The sequence below is a fragment of the Suillus fuscotomentosus genome, assembly GCF_016647785.1.
Source record: "Suillus fuscotomentosus strain FC203 chromosome Unknown F5891scaffold_159, whole genome shotgun sequence".
In the NCBI taxonomy this organism is placed as follows: Eukaryota; Fungi; Basidiomycota; class Agaricomycetes; order Boletales; family Suillaceae; genus Suillus; species Suillus fuscotomentosus.
Genome location: NW_024539671.1, coordinates 50782 through 68772, shown reverse-complemented (window position 1 = coordinate 68772; position 17991 = coordinate 50782). Strand labels below are relative to the sequence as shown.

Here is a 17991-nt window from a genome sequence, read left to right as displayed (position 1 = left end):
AATTGCCCACAAATGCGGCAGAAGTATTGCGCGCAGTGTTTCTGTTTGTGTCCATAGACACGGCACTGGCGGCAGACAACGTTGCTGCGGTAGACCTGGGTGGTCTCGGTGGCATCACGACGCGCGTCGTTGATGGCGTCTTCCTGGGCTTCCTCGCGAGGATAGTGCCTAGTGAAGTTCTGGGTGTGCGGGCGATGCGCATGGGAGAGGGGTAGTCCAAGGGACAGGATGGATCGTGCACGAGCACGGTGACTTCGGCGTTGCGGAGTGGGAAGGGGTTCCGGAGAACCAATAGAAAGGTGTGGGACTGCCTCAGCGGGTACCCAATCGTCGGGGTTGAGAACAGGTGGTTCGGGAGGGCATTCATCCAGCTCTGGGATGACGATAGAGATGGTGTCGGCATCGAGGATGGGGGAGGGGTTACGTGGAGCGTAGAGCTCGCGTTCATATTCGTTATAGAGACGGTCGATCTCGGGGTTGGTCAACTGGGTGACATTGGGGATCTGCTCTGGTGATTCAGAGCGGGGTAGTTGGGGAAGGAAGGGGGTCGGAGCTCTGTCATAGACAGCTCGCTCGACGACTGCAAGCGGGTCGGGAGGGGGATTAAATGCCCGCTCCTCCTCGACGGCCATGACAGCGGCATGGAAGTTCCTAAGTTCAAACAGATTTAGCAAGGCTCGCTTGATCTTGCCTTGGTTATATCTGGTCGAGACGGTGGATAGAGAAGTCTCCCTAGCCAGGTCGATCCTGGCAATATCGCCGGTGAGGGCGTCGGTGGCCCTGAAGGCCTGGACGAGGTTCATGGTTATGTCGTCGTTGGTGCGGTTGAGATAGTTGTCGAGTCGGATTGCATACTGGGGATCGCAGATGACTGCTTCCCAGTAGGCTCGTTGCCTATCCTGGACAACTGAGCGAAGGGATGGTCGTCGAAAGACGGTGTAGGAGGGCCTATCATGGCCATGCGTTGGCTGGCTCGTCGGGTCGGGGTCGGAGGCAGACGCATGAGAGGTAGCGGATCGGTGCGAGGAAACAGACGACGCTGAGACCGACATAGTGGAGCGTCTTTCCTTGGGTAGTGGCGTAGGTGGGGTATTGGGTGATGGGTCTCTGTTTGTCGATGGGTTTGGGTTTCGTGGGGTGGTGGCGATTGCGGATTCGTTGGCGATGGAAGGATTTGGTATCGGTGTGGATGGGTTCGCTGGTGGGGTCAGCCCTAGTGTAGTGAGGGCGGTAGGAGAAGTTGCGGTGGCGGTTGTTGATCAACATGAGATGGCGATTGAAGCGATCTTGAGTCGCTTCTTATACGCCTTCAGGAGCTCCGCTGCGGACTTCAATTCTGTTTCGGGGAGCCACGTTCGTTCGGAGGCAGGATAGCCAACCCAAGACACTGAGGTACCGGCGACGCGATCCGGTACCCTTGTGTTGGAGGATAGCTTCCACTTCGTAGTGTTCCTCTCCATCGATAAGATCAGGAGGAGGTTCGGTGAAATTCGGTCCATGCACGTCCGTCTCCTGATAGGAGGAAAGTTCCGAGGCATGGAACGTGGGGTGGATACGCCAGCTGGCAGGCAGCTTTAGCTGGAACGTGATGGGGGAGAGGACCTTCTGGATTGGGAAGGGTCCATATCGTTTCGGGGCGAGTTTCCTAGAAGGGAATCCGGTGATTAGGTTCGTGGCGGATAGCCATACCTTATCACCAACGTTCCATGGCTTGTAACGCTGGCCATAGGAACGATCAGCCATGCGTTGCTGCGCGAGGCTGTGGCATGCAAGGGCTTCTTCGCGGATCTTGGCGAGTGATTTGACTCGGTCTTCGGCGGTTGGTAGGGTAGAGTCGGGGAATAGATGGGGGATGCCTCGTGGTTCGTAACCCATCATGAGATAGAAGGGAGAGGCATTTCTGGCAGAGTGTCGTCGGGAGTTATGAACGAATTCGGCCATAGGCAAGTGCTTTGCCCATTCGGAGGGAGTCGTCCGGCAGTAGATCCGGAGGTAGGTTTCGAGCTCTTGGTTGAGCCGTTCGGTCTGGCCATCTGTCTGAGGGTGGTAGGCAGTGGAAAGTGCGACTTGGTAGTCGAGAAGTCGTCCTAGCTCTTTTGCTAGCTTCGAGGCGAATTGGGGGCCTCGGTCCGAGATGATCTTGTCATAGAGTCTGAAGCGCATGAACACTTTCTTGAAGAAAAGTTCAGCTACTCCTTCCGCTGTGATGGTTTTTCTGCAAGGGCAGAGAATTACCCCCTTCGTAAGCCCATGGTCTACCACGACCATGACAGAGTCGTAGCCGGCGCTCTCGGGGAGGTCGGTGATTAAATCAACCGAAACCTGAGCGAAGGGCCGGAGGGCCGAGGAGGGTATCGGGGTGATGGGAGGTGTCGTGGGGTGGGTGTTGACCTTCATCTGCTGGCACATGGCGCAGCCATCGACATATTTCCTAATGAAGGAGCCCATTCCGGGCCACCAGTAGGATTTCTTGACGTTCCATTCGGTACCGGAACGCCCGGGGTGCCCGGCGGTAGGGTGATCGTGATGTAGAGACAACACGCGATGCCGGAGGTCGGGGGGAACATAAGCACGATCTTTATAGAAGAGAACACCATCGGTGAACCTCCAATCGGAAAGTGCAGACTTCATGGGGGGTGCGCACACCCCGGAGAGAGCGTCCAAGGCTGTTTTCACAGTCTGGTCGGAGGGGTCGTCAGAGAGTCGTTGAAACTCATCTGCGAGTTCAACGTCGATTAGACGGGTGAACAGGGTGTCAGGGAGGAGGATACGATCCTCGTTATCCTGACCAGCTATAGCGTGGTCTGGACGTCGGGATAAGGCATCCGGTGCAGCGAGCTTTGTTCCAGGAACGTGGTGAAGTTCCAGATCAAAGTTGGTGAGCGTGAGGTGCCGCCGGGCCTGTCGTCGGGTGAGTCGTTGCGCGGAGCGGAAATAGATCAGGTTCTTGTGATCTGTGAAGACAATGACCGGGTGAGGGTTTCCTTCGAGGAAGTGCCTCCAAGCCTGAAGGGCTCGGATGATGGCAAGGAGTTCCCGGTCGTAGATCTCATAGTTCCGTTCGGCCGCATTGAGGGACTGGGAGAGATAGCCGCAGGGGTGGTAATCCCCATTGCTATCCGTCTGGAGCAAGACTGCTCCGGTCGCGAAGAGCGAGGCGTCAGTTGCAAGTGCAAACTGTCGCAAAGAGTCGGGGTTCCGCAGAACTGGTTCGGTGGTGAAAAGCTTCTTCAGATGCTGGAATGAAGCTTCGGTAGAATCGGACCAAGAGAAGGGGATCTCCTTCTTGGTTAGATCGAGGAGAGGGCGTGCGATGTTGGAGTAGTGGGGAATGAAATGACGGTAGAAGTTGCAGAATCCAAGAAAGGACCGCACGTCCTTGACCGAAGAGGGTTGTTGCCATTCGCTGATGCCTTTCAGCTTGGCAGTGTCCATAGTGACCTGTCCAGGTCGGATGATCATACCGAGGTACTCGACTTCTTGAGAGTCGAAAGTACATTTCTCGGGTTTGAGGAAGAGAGACTCTTTGCGGAGTTTCTCCAACACTCGGCGGGTCCTCTGCCGGTGTTCATCCAGGTTAGCTGAAAAGATCAGGATGTCGTCCATATAGACGATTAACCATCCTTCGTTCAGTTCTTCTGAAAATGTCTGGTTCATGTAAGCTTGGAAGGTGGCGGGTGAATTGCACAATCCGAAAAACATTACCTTGGGCTCGAAGAGCCCGTATGAGGTGGAGAACGCGGCTTTCCACCTGTCGTCGGGATGAATGAGGATATTGTTATATCCTGATCGTACGTCGACCTTTGTGAACCATTGCGCCTTGTTGAGTTTCGCAAGCAAGGGTGGTATCAAAGGGAGTGGGTACGCGTTCTTGATCGTCCATTCGTTGATGTATCGGTAGTCCTGGCAGGGGCGGAGGGACCCGTCCTTCTTGCCGACAAAGAAGAATCCAGCAGCTTGAGGAGACTTCGAGGGTTGGATGAAATCTTTGGCGAGGTGTTCGTCCAAAAACGCTTTGACAGCGTCGGTTTCCTTTGGTGAGAGCGGGTAGGCTCGAGAAGACTTCGGAATGAAGCCTTCCTTTGTTTCGATCTTGTGGTCTACTCCCGGTCGTGAGGGAGGGAGTTTGTTTAGACCGTCCTTTGCGAAGATGTCAGCAAAATCATGAAGATAGGAAGGTACCAGTTCTTCGAATGATTTCTTCTTCTTCTCCTGTGCGTCCTCCATGGCAAACTCTTGAGCTTTGTTGGAGGTCTTCGTGTAGTCCTGCTGGGAAGCGAGGATCCAGAGGTTCCGGAGAGGTTTTGCTCGTTGATGGAGAGCCTTCCGGATTTCTTTCTTTGAGGTCCCGTCCTTGGTAAGCGGGGTGTCGAAAGAGATGTTCTCGATGATCCGGACGGATGTTCCGTCCGAAGCATATTCCACTAGAACTTCATCGTCAGTGAGGGGATAAGTGGAGATCTCCTCAACTTTATCCGCGAGATGGGTCTGTCCGACCCAGACATCGTCCATAGTGTTGAAGTCGGTGTCTTCGAAGGGCACGATGATTGGCGCCGTCTTCTTCTTGTTACGCTTCTTGCGTTTCTTGATTTCCTCGAGGCAATGTTGAGTGCCTTTGGGGAGTCGCTTGAGGGGTGAAAAGTCCTCATCGTCGAGTTCTTCTAGGACAGCCTTTTCTCCACGAAAGAGATATGGCTTGGCCTTGCTTTCTCGCCGGGAGGCATTGAGTTCCCTCTCCACCTCCTTTGACCTATTGGTCGCAGGCAGGGAGATCGTGTTGGCCTTCCAGTCGATATTGGGCATCATGGCACTAAGCCAAGGTTTTCCAAAAAGTAGATCATCATGCTTGGAAAGTTTCGTTACGTTGAACTTTCCATACATAAGTCTCCGATCGAGACGAATGAATAGCATGCAGTATTGGGTTACCTGTCCTGCCGAGGACGGGCTTCCGTCTACTGTGGTGATCCGGAAGGGTTTCTTGAGTAGGTGGGTCCGGATCCCATTTCGCTTGACGAAGTCATAGCTAATGAAGGTCCCACCTGCCCCTGAGTCGATGATGGCGGTCGACTGAACGGTTTTGGCACTGCAAGAAGAGAAAAGTGTCACCGGGACACGAAACTCGTTGGATTTACCAACAGCTTTAGTATACAATGCGCAGATAGAGGGAATTGACCGTTCAACAAGCCCTCTCTTTAAAAATCCTTTCTTTTGACAAGGTTGACTTCCATGTCTTCCTCGTCAGAAGACTCATCAAGCTGGCGGACGCCAGACTTGCTTGGCTTCTTGCCTTTGTCTTCTTCATCGTTCTTGTCTCCTCGGCGCACCTTCGGGTGGAACCAGGAGTCGTTTGCTCGATGGCCCTTTTCCTTGCATTTGAAGCAAAGGCCTTTATCGAAGCACTTCTGTCGTTCCTCGGGCGTGAGGGAATGATCAACGTCCATAGCATCAGGGTCGCGTTGGCGGACCTGAGGCTTGGGGACGTGCCGGTGGCCGGAAGGGCGTACCGATCTGTTGTTGGACACAACTGCTCTTGATCGCTTGTAGTTGGCTTCCAACTGTATCGCGGCAGTGTACCATTTATCAATGGTGGTGGGGACGACCTCCTTCCCGTAGATGGCGGTCCGAAGTCCTGGTTTCAACCCTCGTTCGAAGAAGTGAATGAGGGCGACATCCTGCTTGAGACTAGCAGTGGATGACAGGGTCTTGAACGTCGCAATGTAGGGCATCACGTCGCCGGTTTGGCTCAAACCGTGAAGCTTGGTTAGAGCCTCAGTCATCCGGTCGACCGGGTGGAAGGATTCGGTGAACGCCTTCTTGAAGTCCTTCCAGCTGCCGAAGTCGACGGCAGGTTTGTCGAAGGCTGCTCAGTAGAAGGTGTCGGCCCAGACGCGGGCGTCTCCATCGTTCATGTACTGGAGTGCAACAGCGACCTTGGTTTGGTCGGAGTTGTAGATCGTCGAGTTGATGAGGAAGTATGTCTCCACCGAGTACATCCAGCGCTCGGCATCATCGATGTTTCCATCATAGTTCTGTGGTACTCCAGCCTTTAGTTCAGGCCTGGATATGACCACTGTCGGTTGTTGGGTGGGGCCTCCGGACATTCTTGTTCCAGGGTTCGAGTTGAGGTTGCCGTACGGTTGTTCGTCGGGAAACTCGTCGGAGGACGTATGGTCTTCTTCCGATTCTTCTTCTTCGGAGTCCGGAGTGTTGGGATCGCGTTCCCAAGGGTACTTCGGAGTCCAGGTAGTCGTGGTGTCTGTCGGTTAATGGCCGTGCGGATGGCAGGGCGCAAAAAAAAGGGGAAACTTGAATCTTTTGTTACGCACTCAAATAGATCTGTTTATGCGGAGCCCTGAGAGGGGCGTCGTCCGCTAACGTTCGTGACGTAACCGGAAGGGTCCGGTGTAGCGACTGAGACTGGCGACGTCGAGTCGGCAGATATCAGAGACGCGCGTGTCACGTGACTTCTAAGACGGATGTCTTCAAAGTCACTGACAATCTCAAAGTAAGGACGATCTTGTCTGAACGATGAGGTAGTCGATCGAGGTAGACTTAGGCGCGATGAGCACCTAAGAAGAGATACTAGAGACTGAAGCTGAGGGGGCTTCAGAGGAAAGTATGTTCGAGGGAAGATTGAGTAGATTCAAGTTAGGGAATCTAGTACAGAGTGACCGACTACTTATACTAAGTGGAAAGGGTTAAGGGCAAGGCTACCGTACTGTAGGTAAGGGTAAAGGGGAAACGGAAAGGGTATAGGTACGCTGGTAGCACAGCCTGATTAGTGATGTGAGGTCGAATGTGGAATGAGACCGAGAAACGTTGGAACGATCCAACGGTAAATGATACAATGTGCATCATGCACGAGTCAAAGGAAAGATAAGACAAGATAAGGAAAGCCACATTGGTGGCACGAGTCAGAACGAGTCATAGCCCGAAGGCACGTGCGCACATTGGTGCGATAGGAGGGGGATGAGGGACGGGAACGGTCCCGAGGATCTGGTCAACGGATAGTCGGTAAAGAAGTACGAGCCGGAGGCATACGAGGGCGAGGACGAAGGGGAAAAATGATAGGGGGGCCATGTAGCCGATGTTACTTGTAACACACCCCATGCCACCCAGCAAAGCTCTCCAGTGAAACCACTCCCTCACTGAGCTATGCCATTCCAGTGTTTGAAGAAATGATCAAGAGCTGGGAATCTATTGGCCTGCACGTTCCTCACTGTAAGCCTATCGTCGACATAGGCTTAACTTGGGCAAGCAAATACACTAATCGGATGAGTGTGACACATGCTTATGCTGTCACTATGTGTTAGTCCTGTGTTTTTTTTTAATAAATGTTGATCTCATGATTACTTATGTAGTTATTGACCCTGTGATGCGGATGTCATGGATGAATAGTCAATGGGAGGAAGACTGTGTTAATAAAGCCAAGAAGTTTATTGTGAAGCTGGTATGTTTATTTAGTATACAAGCACAACTTTCGACTGATTTGTCTTGCAGATGCATCGCAAGAGAGCAGAACACTCTAATTCTGCATATTCCGGACCTGTAGTGGCTCCACGACCATTGCCACACATGCTAGGCTCACGTCGCTATGGAATTCCTGAGGCACATGTGCATGCACTGCATCACAACAATGGTGGTCAAATGGTAGACCAGGAGTTCACAGTGTATGTCACGGCTACTCTTAGTCCCCAGGGAACAAGTATACTCGCATTTTGGAATGTGAGTCCATTGCCTCCTTAAGTCACACCATTTGTCATTAACTATGAGTTGCTGACCAGGCTTCACGGACCATGTTCCCAACCATATACTCAATTGCCCTGGACTATGCCCCGGTACAAGCTTCTGCTGTGCCATGTGAGCGGGTATTTTTATCAAGTAGCAAAACCCATACAAAAAAAGGAATCGCCTCAGCCCCATTTTGATGGAAGCATTACAGATGGTCAAGTTCTTCCTGAAGAAAAAATGTCTTGACTTCACCACAGGTTGGGCGGCCTCTCTACAGGACATGGAACATGAAATAGTATATGACAGAGGTTCTAATGAGCAGTTGACACCTGCTGCCAGCACAAACGACACTCTTCTCAGAGCCATTGCGGAGCATGAGTGTGATAACACCGAGGACACTGCTACCATCTACGACAAGTGAGACTTCTTTTTTTCATATCTGACTTTTATTTCTTGCTGTTTGCTGTTTACTATTTACCATTTACCATCTGCCATTTACCTTTCATCTTTTGCCTCTTGTTTGCACTATTTTTGCTCGCTCAATGCTCAACATGTTTCACATGCTTCTGCGTGATCAGTTTCAACCTTTCTTTGCAATGCTTGTACCTGAGTGCATTGATCTTTTTTTGAGCTCGGGCCATGCTAATCCTCATTCGAGTGCGTGCCATGCTGATGCATGCTAGTACCTGCCAGAACCACCACCAAAAACTCAGGACTTACTTGAGTAACATCCCACAGATGATCATAACAATAGCGACCTCACTGACAATCACGGCAGCTTCAATCATCATCCTTCTGAAAGTGATGAAGCCTCTGGCAATCACTCATGATTTGATGTGAGCATTTTACTCTCATTGCATCTATGTATTGCGGAATGTGATATTTGTTCACATAGATCCTCGCTATAAACACTACTGTTCATGGAAACAAGGATGTGGGTACGTATCCTTGTGACATAGTCATCTGAATTGGCTGACGGAAAAGCTAGAACCTGTCTTGGGACGTATGACACGAGCCAGTCCTACTGGACTCATGTTATTGTGAATAATGCATACAGGTCGTGGTTCTGGATGGTGTATGTAATCTCATTTGTCTGGATGTCCACTCTGACGATGATTCTAGGTGCAATCAAGTCAGATGGTACCAGGTTGGCCCTCTGGAAGGCCAGCCCACAATTGTGAGCTGCATCCTCCAACCTATTTACGAGGAGATACATTTATTGAATTTGAAACACGAGCATTCTTCGAACTCACGCACCAAGTTGAAGAACATCTTTTGTCCTCAATCGTCATCAATGACTTTCACCCTCAATCGTCCTCAAACTTACTGTCCTCTGATCATTTGTCATTGCCCTGCATTGACTCCATCTTTGCAACCCACATGCCAAATCTTAGATATGAATGTTGAAGTTGTGAGTATTATGATACATTTGTGTGGCAAAGTACATTGAAGCTGATCACCGTGTTATTCTTCCCGCCTCCTACCCAACATCCTCAACACCCTACGCAACCATCTCTTCATCAGGGACTCAACATGTTCCTCTGCGACACCTACTCCCGCCTGCATCAATCTGTTCCCTTGTGAACCACTCACACTTGCTCTCACTGCACTCATCCGCCTCATCAACACCTCATCTGCCCGTATCTTAAGGGCATGCTCATAGGAACAATACAGCTTCTTCAGGTTAGCCTTCTGAACACTAAACTCGATGATCTGACTTACATCAACTTGAGGGCCCATTGCGATCACTGATATTGGATGTTTGTTTGATTATTTCACAGTGATATTGAATACTAGTGCGCACTGTGCACTGGTGATAGATTGATTGGATGGTGCGTTTCTATTTCCGTTTCCGGTGTATAGACGTGCACAGCACCAGCACTGCATGACATCAGTGCACAGTTATGTGTGCTTTTCATTGTGCATAACACAAGCAATGTACTACTAACTTTCACATAGTCCATCCTATGATCTCCTCTTCCTCAACACCATTCCTAAGTGCGCAAATCCCTCAATGCATATTCACATGGTTACTAATCACTCGTTTAAACAGGTGATATCTACCTCAGAATCAACATCATCTTCGGCGAAGAAGTTGCCATCAAATTCAAGTCCATAAAAGCCAAGCACTCCCAGCTCGAGTACAAGCCAAAGGTCTACAAGACCCTTGCTGGCGGTGTTGGCATTCCCTTCGTACACTGGTTTGGCACCAAGTGCAACTACAATGCCATGGTCTTGGACCTTCTTGGACCCTCTCTAGAGGACCTTTTTAATTTCTGCAAGCGCAAATTCACCCTCAAGACTGTCTTGCTCCTTGTGGACCAACTTGTGAGTAAATTCCACTGCAGCCACTGTCTTTGAGAACTAACGCACCACTGTATCACCACAGATCTCCTGTATCGAGTACATCCACTCACACAACTTCATTCACTGGGATATCAAGCCAGACAACTTTCTCATGGGCATAGGGAAGCATGGCAATCAAGTCAATGTCATTGACTTTGGTCTCACGAAGAAATTTCATGACCCAAAGACTCACTTGCACATTCCATACAGGGAAAACAAGAATTTGACCAGTACCGCTCGCTACACCTCAATCAACACACATTTGGGAGTTAAGCACACTCACCATGATGACCTCGAGGCAAGATACTTCTTGTGTGTTGCCCTCCCTTGCCAGGGACTCAAGGCTGCAACTAAAAAGCAGAAGTATGACAGGATCATGGAGAAGAAGATGACTACTCCCATCGATATCCTTTGCCATGGCTATCCCAATGAGTTCGGCATTTTCTTGAACTACACTCATGCGCTTCGCTTTGACGATGTAAAGAGTTGATTCCTAGTGGGCTATACTAAAGGTGTTACCTTAAGACTCAAAAGTGCGAGTGAGATGTTCGTCCCAAGAGACTGCCTGTAGGATTATCTCTTGATATAAAATGCAAGGGATATCTTGTTAAGATTGAGGGTGAGAGACAGAAAGTATACCTCAAGTACGTTCAGAGTTCCGAAGAATAGTCCAAAGTGTCCGATGAGTTGTCTGAAGTGTCTGATGAGTTGTCCGAAGTGTCCGGTATAGGTCCAACATCTAGAAACGAAGGTCCAAGGTTGTGTGAAGCTTCCGGCGAGCTTCCGATGAAACGGCAAGGTTTCCAGTAAAGAAATACGGCGGTTATCGAAGTATAGAACTTTGCGTAGTACGACTAGCAAAGTCTGTCGAGAGACTTAAAAATTTCAATAGCAAAATGGCAGCAGTGAAGCCAAACAATCATTCTGAATGAACAAAGATTGATTGCGAAGTACTAAAATCCGGAAGTGACAACTACTAACTATGACTCAAAGCAAGGGAAGTGAAGTGCAGTGCGAGTACCTAGCAAGCCAGAATATATCCTACGACGTGAAAGTCTGGAATCTGCGTAGGCGAAAACTGTAGCGAGATAAGACATCCAAACTGTAATAAGACTCAAGGCGAGCTGCTACAAAGATATACATGTAATAATGCACGAGGAGCATATCTATACGTATTAGCAAGGGTTTTCGATGTATGTGCCCCTAGGCTTAATCAATAACAGATAATCAAATGAGAAATGCACCAGTGAAGTCAAACGGACAAGGACAGGACATGGTACGGAGGATCAGAAAAGCTAGAAAAGGCCTCAGAAATGGACGGACGACCTTCGGACAACTCGGACAAGCGCGTGGCACTTTCGGAAGATCAAAAGTGTGTCGAGGAATATAAAACATGTTTATCACCAGATACGTGTCCAACGCCAACCCAAGTGTTACAATGACAAGCGCCAATCGTACAGATGCCACCTTTATCCGTGTCAACGGCTCCATGCTTGTGCAAAAGTATGACATTAAGGGTGTGTGAATGGTGTGCAAATTGTTTGTATCATTATACACATGTAGCCGGTAACTAATCTTCCTATTAGATATCTTTCTGAGTGCATCCTTCTCCAGCTGTACTCCCCCCTTCCTCCTTCACCACATCATGCCATCTCTTCAACATCCTACAAAGTCTCTAGAGTCTCCACAACATCAGCTTGTGCCCTTGCCCTAGCCTCCATTTGCCTTTGTAATCTGCTTGCTTTCCTTCTAACCTCCGCTTGCACTGCTTCAACCTTGCAAGCACTCACGGGACTGCAGTACAACTATCTCGACTTAGCTTCCTGGACATCAGATACAACGACAACAACTTACGTTATTTTGCAGACCCATCTCAATTCGTAATCAATGTTGATCGTCGATATCCGATAGGTATTAGGTATGTTCAGTGGTGATCAGTAGAGTAGGTAGGTAGGAAATTCTAGGAATCATGTTGTCTTGCAAATACATCCTTTTGGGACTTTGACCCTAAGTCAAGGGCAAATGTTTGTATTTTAATCTTAAAGCTGGCTTAAGCTGGCCGAGAGACCACAAATGTAGCTCCATGGACCAGACAAGGCCACTAATTACATAAGCCACAACTAGGTACATGGTCCAGCTTGATGTGGCTGCACCCACAGCTAAAGCTGGAATAAGCCAGAACTGCGGCAACACTACATGCATGTGCTATCCAAAACAGAGCTCGCCAAACACATATCATCCATTTCAGCAGTCACCAACCTACCTAATCTCAAAGGACACAGTATTCACATCGGAGGGACCCTAGAATATCTCCTTTGCAGGGTCCCATTTAAAGTAGTCAAAATGATGGGTCACTGGTCAAGCGACGCATTCACACAGTACCTTTGTGATCACACCAAAGTGCTAGCACTGTATATCCAAGCAAACACATCCCTCAAGCCATTCACTTGCATCGTGATGCCCCCAGTGAGATAATTTCAAAACTTGGAGTAAGTCCACATCCTTACTGTTGTTAATAGTTTGTTTATTGGTACGTTGAGTACCAGCTTACCTAATCACGCAAGTACATAGTCACATTAGAGTTACTCACACCTCAGTCTGCTACACTATGAGTACGCGACTGAGGTAAGACATTCATTACTATAGTTTATTCCTTTACTAACTTCACTAGTATACACTCGTTTTATCTAGGTTAGTATTAGTCTGCTACACTACGAGTACACGACTGAGTATACACTCATTTTATCTAGCCTTCCGTTTGTTCCCGCACGTCGCAACTTCAAACAAAAGGTTATGAGCCCTACTTCATATTCAAGCACACAAATAGCCTAGTAGTGACAACTTCCTACCCTCTACACAATGTCCAACAATCCGTCAATCTCGCCAGCCCAACATTCACAAACACAACTCACTGCCTCATCAGCATCTAGTTCGAAGAAAGTAATTCAAGCTTCAAATCGACTCTATGACAAATCTGTCACTAGAGAATGATGGCTCTAACTTTCAGAATTGGAAGTTTCGAGCGAAGAAAGTACTCACAGTGAGGAGACTTTGGGAGTTAGTTACTGGAGTGGAGGTGCAGCCCCCTGCCACAGACCCAGATGCACTAAACGAATGGTTAGAAAAAAACGAGGAAGCACATGCACAGATCACACTCACGCTGAAGGACAAACCGCTAAATGGAGTCCTACACACAACGTTGGCATCTGATGCCTGGACAAAATTGTGCGAACGATATGAGGGAAAGGGCAAACAAAGCATAGCCTACCTGATAGGCGAATTGTTTCAAGGAACTCTGTCAGACGAGTCACCCCTAGAACCTCAGCTCAATTCAATGCGACAGAAGGCACAAGTACTGAACTCACTCAGCCAAGCTCTCAAAGACTCTCTAGTAGCCATTGCTATGGTCATATCACTTCCTCCTTCCTACTCAACTCTCCGAACAATTCTCATGTCAATGAGCGACAAGATCACAATCGAAGGTACTATCAGCCAGATCCTGGTCGAGGAGAAGTCGCATCAAGGTCTAGATTCTCAAACAGCTCTTGTAGCCAAGACCTCAGACAGGTTGAAAGAGAGTTCGAAAATGGATAAGAAGAAGAAACCTGGCAACTGCAACTATTGCAAGAAGCCAGGCCACTGGGAGAGAGATTGTCACAAGAAACAGGCTGAAAAGGCTAAAGGACCCAGCAAAGCCAAGGACGACAAACAAGATAAGCCAAAGACAGAGTTATCAGCAAAAGTAGCAGCTGTAGTTGAAGAAGATGCACCAGCATTGCAACTGTTTGTTGCATATGACTCTAAAGACGAACCTAACTCTGTGGAATGGATTGTCGATTCTGGTGCTTCAGCAAGTATGTTGTGCCGCCGAGATTGGTTCAGGACATTTCGTCCAATAGTCCCAGCGCAGCAAGTCGTCATTGGAGACAGAAGGTCCATCAAAGCTACAGGACTTGGTAGCATTGAGCTCGAGGTTGAAGTTGGAAAAGGGAATATGCACTGAACCATACTGCAGGAGGTGTATTATGTCCCTGCTCTAGATGGAAACTTGTTGTCAGTGCCACAGTTGACAAGCAAAGGCTTTGAAGCAAGCTTTGACCAATGTACCTGCACAATCACTCGAAACAGGTCCATAGCGGCACTAGCAACACGGCAACAGTCCTTATACATATTGAGAGGACGGACTTGCAGCAGCGAGAGAGCCTATATCATTCAAGGTCCAAGTCAGCTATTAGACACCATAGAACCGATTAGAGCACTCACAGCCTGCTCGTACTCATCGAAGGCATCCATGGAGACTTGGCATCGTCAACTCGCACATACCAATCTAAATTCTGTGAAGAAGCTGTATGGGAAGGATATGGTTAGAGGCATGGAAGTTTCAGGGTCAACAGCTCATGAAACAGATGTATGCAAGGCCTGCCCAAAGGGTAAACAATCCCGCAAACCTATCCCAGACGAGTCCCAAGTCGAGAATCCTCGTATTCTGCACAGAACATATTCAGACATATGCGGACCCATGGAAACGACCTCCCGAGGTGGATACCGGTACTTCATGACATTCATTGACACCTGCTTGCACCATCTAGTTGTCAAGTTACTAAAGACAAAAGATGAAGCATTTGGACTTATGAAATTGTACTTCGAACGAGCAGAGACCGAAACAGGTGAACGTGCAAACATATTCCATAGTGATGGTGGTGGAGAATATGGCTCGAAGGAATTTCTAAAATATCTAGAGTCAAAAGGGATCCATCATGAGAAGACAAACACCTACACACCTCAGGAAAATGGAGTCGCCGAACGAATGAACAGGACACTAGTTGAGTCCACACATGCGTTGCTCAGCGATGCCTCCCTCCAAAAGAAGTATTGGGGAGATGCAATTCTATATGTAGCCCACATCATCAATCGAGTCCCCACACGTGCATTGAAAAGGGATATCACACCTTTTGAAGCATATACTGGAAATAAACCTTCAGTAGCACACTTGAGGACGTTTGGATGCAAAGCATATGTGCATGTACCGGACGAACGACGCCAAAAGCTCGATGCAAAGTCCATCGAGTATGTTCATCTAGGATATGCCGAGCATCAAAAGGCATATGTCTGCCTGCAGAGGTCAAATGGGCGAATATTGGAGTCTAGGGATGTAGTGTTCGATGAAGGGGACTGTGGAGGGTCAAGCCGAGTGAAGATAACTGTTGATGATACTGAAAATCGCCAAGTCAGTCAACAGCAAACACAATCGAAGCCAAATACCCTACCGGCACATCCAGATTCAAATGAAACAGGACAAATGCACATCGAGGAGGTTGCAGATGTAGAGAATTAAGACACCCCACAAGACTTTGAGGAACTGGTGGTCCCTACAACTAGTCAGATTGAAACTAGTTCTCAGCAACCGTGACGCACCTCAACAAGACGTCACACGATGACAGCAGGTCCTCCAATTCCATATCCACACCCTGTTGGCCCACGCGAAGCCAGATGATCGAACTGCATATGAAAGAAACCAGTCCCTGACGATGATCCTCGTTACTTCGTCAATGCATATGAGAAACCAACACTCAAAACTCACCAAGAAGACACCATTGAGAATGAAGAAGAAAAGGGTGCTGTCATGGATGAGTATGAGAGTGAGAAGGAGCTTGCGGATGAAGAACGTGCTTACCATGTGGAGATGGCCGAAGATCCTAAGACATTCGAAGAATCAGTGAACTGGCCGGATGCAGACCTATGGCAAGCCGCCATGCTAGAAGAACTGAGAGTCTTCCAGAAGATCGGCCTATACGAGGAAGTTGAGAGACCGAAGGGACGGAAAGTTGTTGATTTTAAGTGGGTATACAAGGTCAAACGGGGACCTACCAGCGAAATAGACAAATACAAGGCCCAGTTGGTTGCTCAAGGCTTTACCCAAGTCGAAGGAATCGACTATACTGAAACTTTTGCACCGGTTACAAAGTTTTCAACCATCCGGATTCTCCTAGCACTAGCAGCAAAACTCGATCTAGAAATCCATCAGATGGACGTAAAGTCAGCATTCCTTAATGGTGAGCTAGACGAGGAGATATACCTAGAGATGCCCCCAGGTTTCTCATGACTCACAGGACCGAGTCTGGAAGCTCCAATGAGCGTTATATGGTCTGAAACAGGCGCACATGGCCTGGTACAAACGACTCCGGACCGTATTTGAGGGACTTGGTTATATGCGATGCAAATCCAAGCACAGCGTATTCTACAAGGTCAAGGACGAAAAATTTGTCATAGTCGCAGTATATGTCGACGATAAGATGATTTTTTCAAACAATCTGAAACTCATAAATCAGCTGAAGAAGGAGTTGAAAGATGAGTACGATCTAACAGACCTTGGAGAAGTGCGATGGATTCTGGGCATGGAAATCATTAGGGACCAAAAGGAGAAAACAATTCATCTATCGCAAAAGTGATACGTTGAAACGATCCTCAAACATTTCGGAATGCAAGATGCGAGGCCCGTAGCAACACCAATGGATCCTAATACCAAGCTAGTCAAGGCCGAAGATCCAGAGATGGAAACAAGGACTTACCAAAGCGCGCTTGGAGCCTTGATGTATGCGATGCTCGCGACACATCCAGACCTCGCATATTCAGTGGGCACTGAGCAAACACTCAGCAAAGCCCACACCAGAACATTGGACAGCGCTGATGCGTGTCTATCGTTATCTGCGCAAAACGGCAGACAAACGACTCACCTTTCGAGGAAAAGACAGCGCTACTCCCATCGGATATGTTGACGCGGATTGGGCCTCAGACGTGAATGATTGAAGGTCCATCACTGGGTATGCGTTCATAATGGCAGGCGGAGCTGTGAGTTGGTCGTCAAAGAAACAGGACTCTGTTGCTCTTTCGAGCACAGAAGCTGAATACATGGCCGCAGCATCAGCAACGAGAGAAGCGATATGGATGCGTACTTTTCTAAGTGAAATCCGAATACTCCCAATCCAAAGAATCCACCTCCTAATCGACAACCAATCTGCTATCTCACTCGCAAAGAACACCGTTGTCTACAGCCGCACGAAACACATCGCGATCCATTATCATTTCATCCGCGAGAAAGTTGACAATGGTGATATCGAGTTGAAGTATGTGCTGACGAACTGGCAAGTTGCCGATGTTTTGACAAAGGCCCTTGGACGAGAGAAGCACGATCGGTTTACGGGAGGAATGGGAGTGTGTTGATAGCTGATAACTCGCTGAGTGGGCGTTGAAGGTACAACAATTCAGATGGTGAGTCTGAACAATGTTGGGTCTTGCAGAACCTAGCTGCTATTTGACCCTAAAGGGTTTCTGGACTAGGCTTAAGGCTCAGAGGAGAGGAAATATCATAGAAACTTGGTCAGCCCTCAGACCCATACTGGTAACTGGTGAAAAGATTGCTTGATTATGTAAGCTACAAAAGTGCCAACATAAGGTAAGGTAAAAACAGTCTCTACCAGCCCAGCCAGAAATGAATCCCTACAGCGTGTTGTTAATAGTTTGTTTATTGGTACGTCGAGTACCAGCTTACCTAATCACGCAAGTACATAGTCACATTAGAGTTACTCACACCTCAGTCCGCTACACTACAAGTACACGACTGAGGTAAGACATTCATTACTATAGTTCATTCCTTTACTAACTTCACTAGTATACACTCATTTTATCTAGGTTAGTATTAGTCTGCTACACTACGAGTATGCGACTGAGTATACACTCGTTTTATCTAGCCTTCTGTTTGTTCCCGCACATCGCAACTTCAAACAAAACTTACACTAGTACGGGCCATAAGCTTCGCTGTTTGCATCGTAGACCTCCTAATTTTATGTGATTCACAGCTCATCTTTTCTCCCAGGATCGGGTCTGGTGTTTTGGTCCAGAAAGCCCTGTGGGCTT

The 17991-nt window shown here is 48.4% G+C and overlaps 2 protein-coding genes across 2 annotated transcripts; both read left to right on the top strand.

Moving 5' to 3' along the window:
• Window positions 1-7178: 7178 nt before the first annotated feature.
• On the top strand, window positions 7179-8152 carry F5891DRAFT_1198660 (uncharacterized protein; the record flags this gene model as incomplete). The annotated part of the gene is made up of 5 exons (XM_041368655.1): window positions 7179-7308; window positions 7362-7450; window positions 7501-7725; window positions 7785-7860; window positions 7989-8152. 5 exons carry the CDS (start codon window positions 7179-7181, stop codon window positions 8150-8152), a joined length of 684 nt encoding a protein of 227 aa, XP_041217453.1.
• A 1546-nt stretch (window positions 8153-9698) lies between these two features.
• F5891DRAFT_1214808 (kinase-like domain-containing protein) lies at window positions 9699-10567 on the top strand (the record flags this gene model as incomplete). Its single annotated transcript, XM_041369288.1, has 3 exons — window positions 9699-9729; window positions 9785-10059; window positions 10121-10567. 3 exons carry the CDS (start codon window positions 9699-9701, stop codon window positions 10565-10567), a joined length of 753 nt encoding a protein of 250 aa, XP_041217452.1.
• Window positions 10568-17991: the final 7424 nt, after the last annotated feature.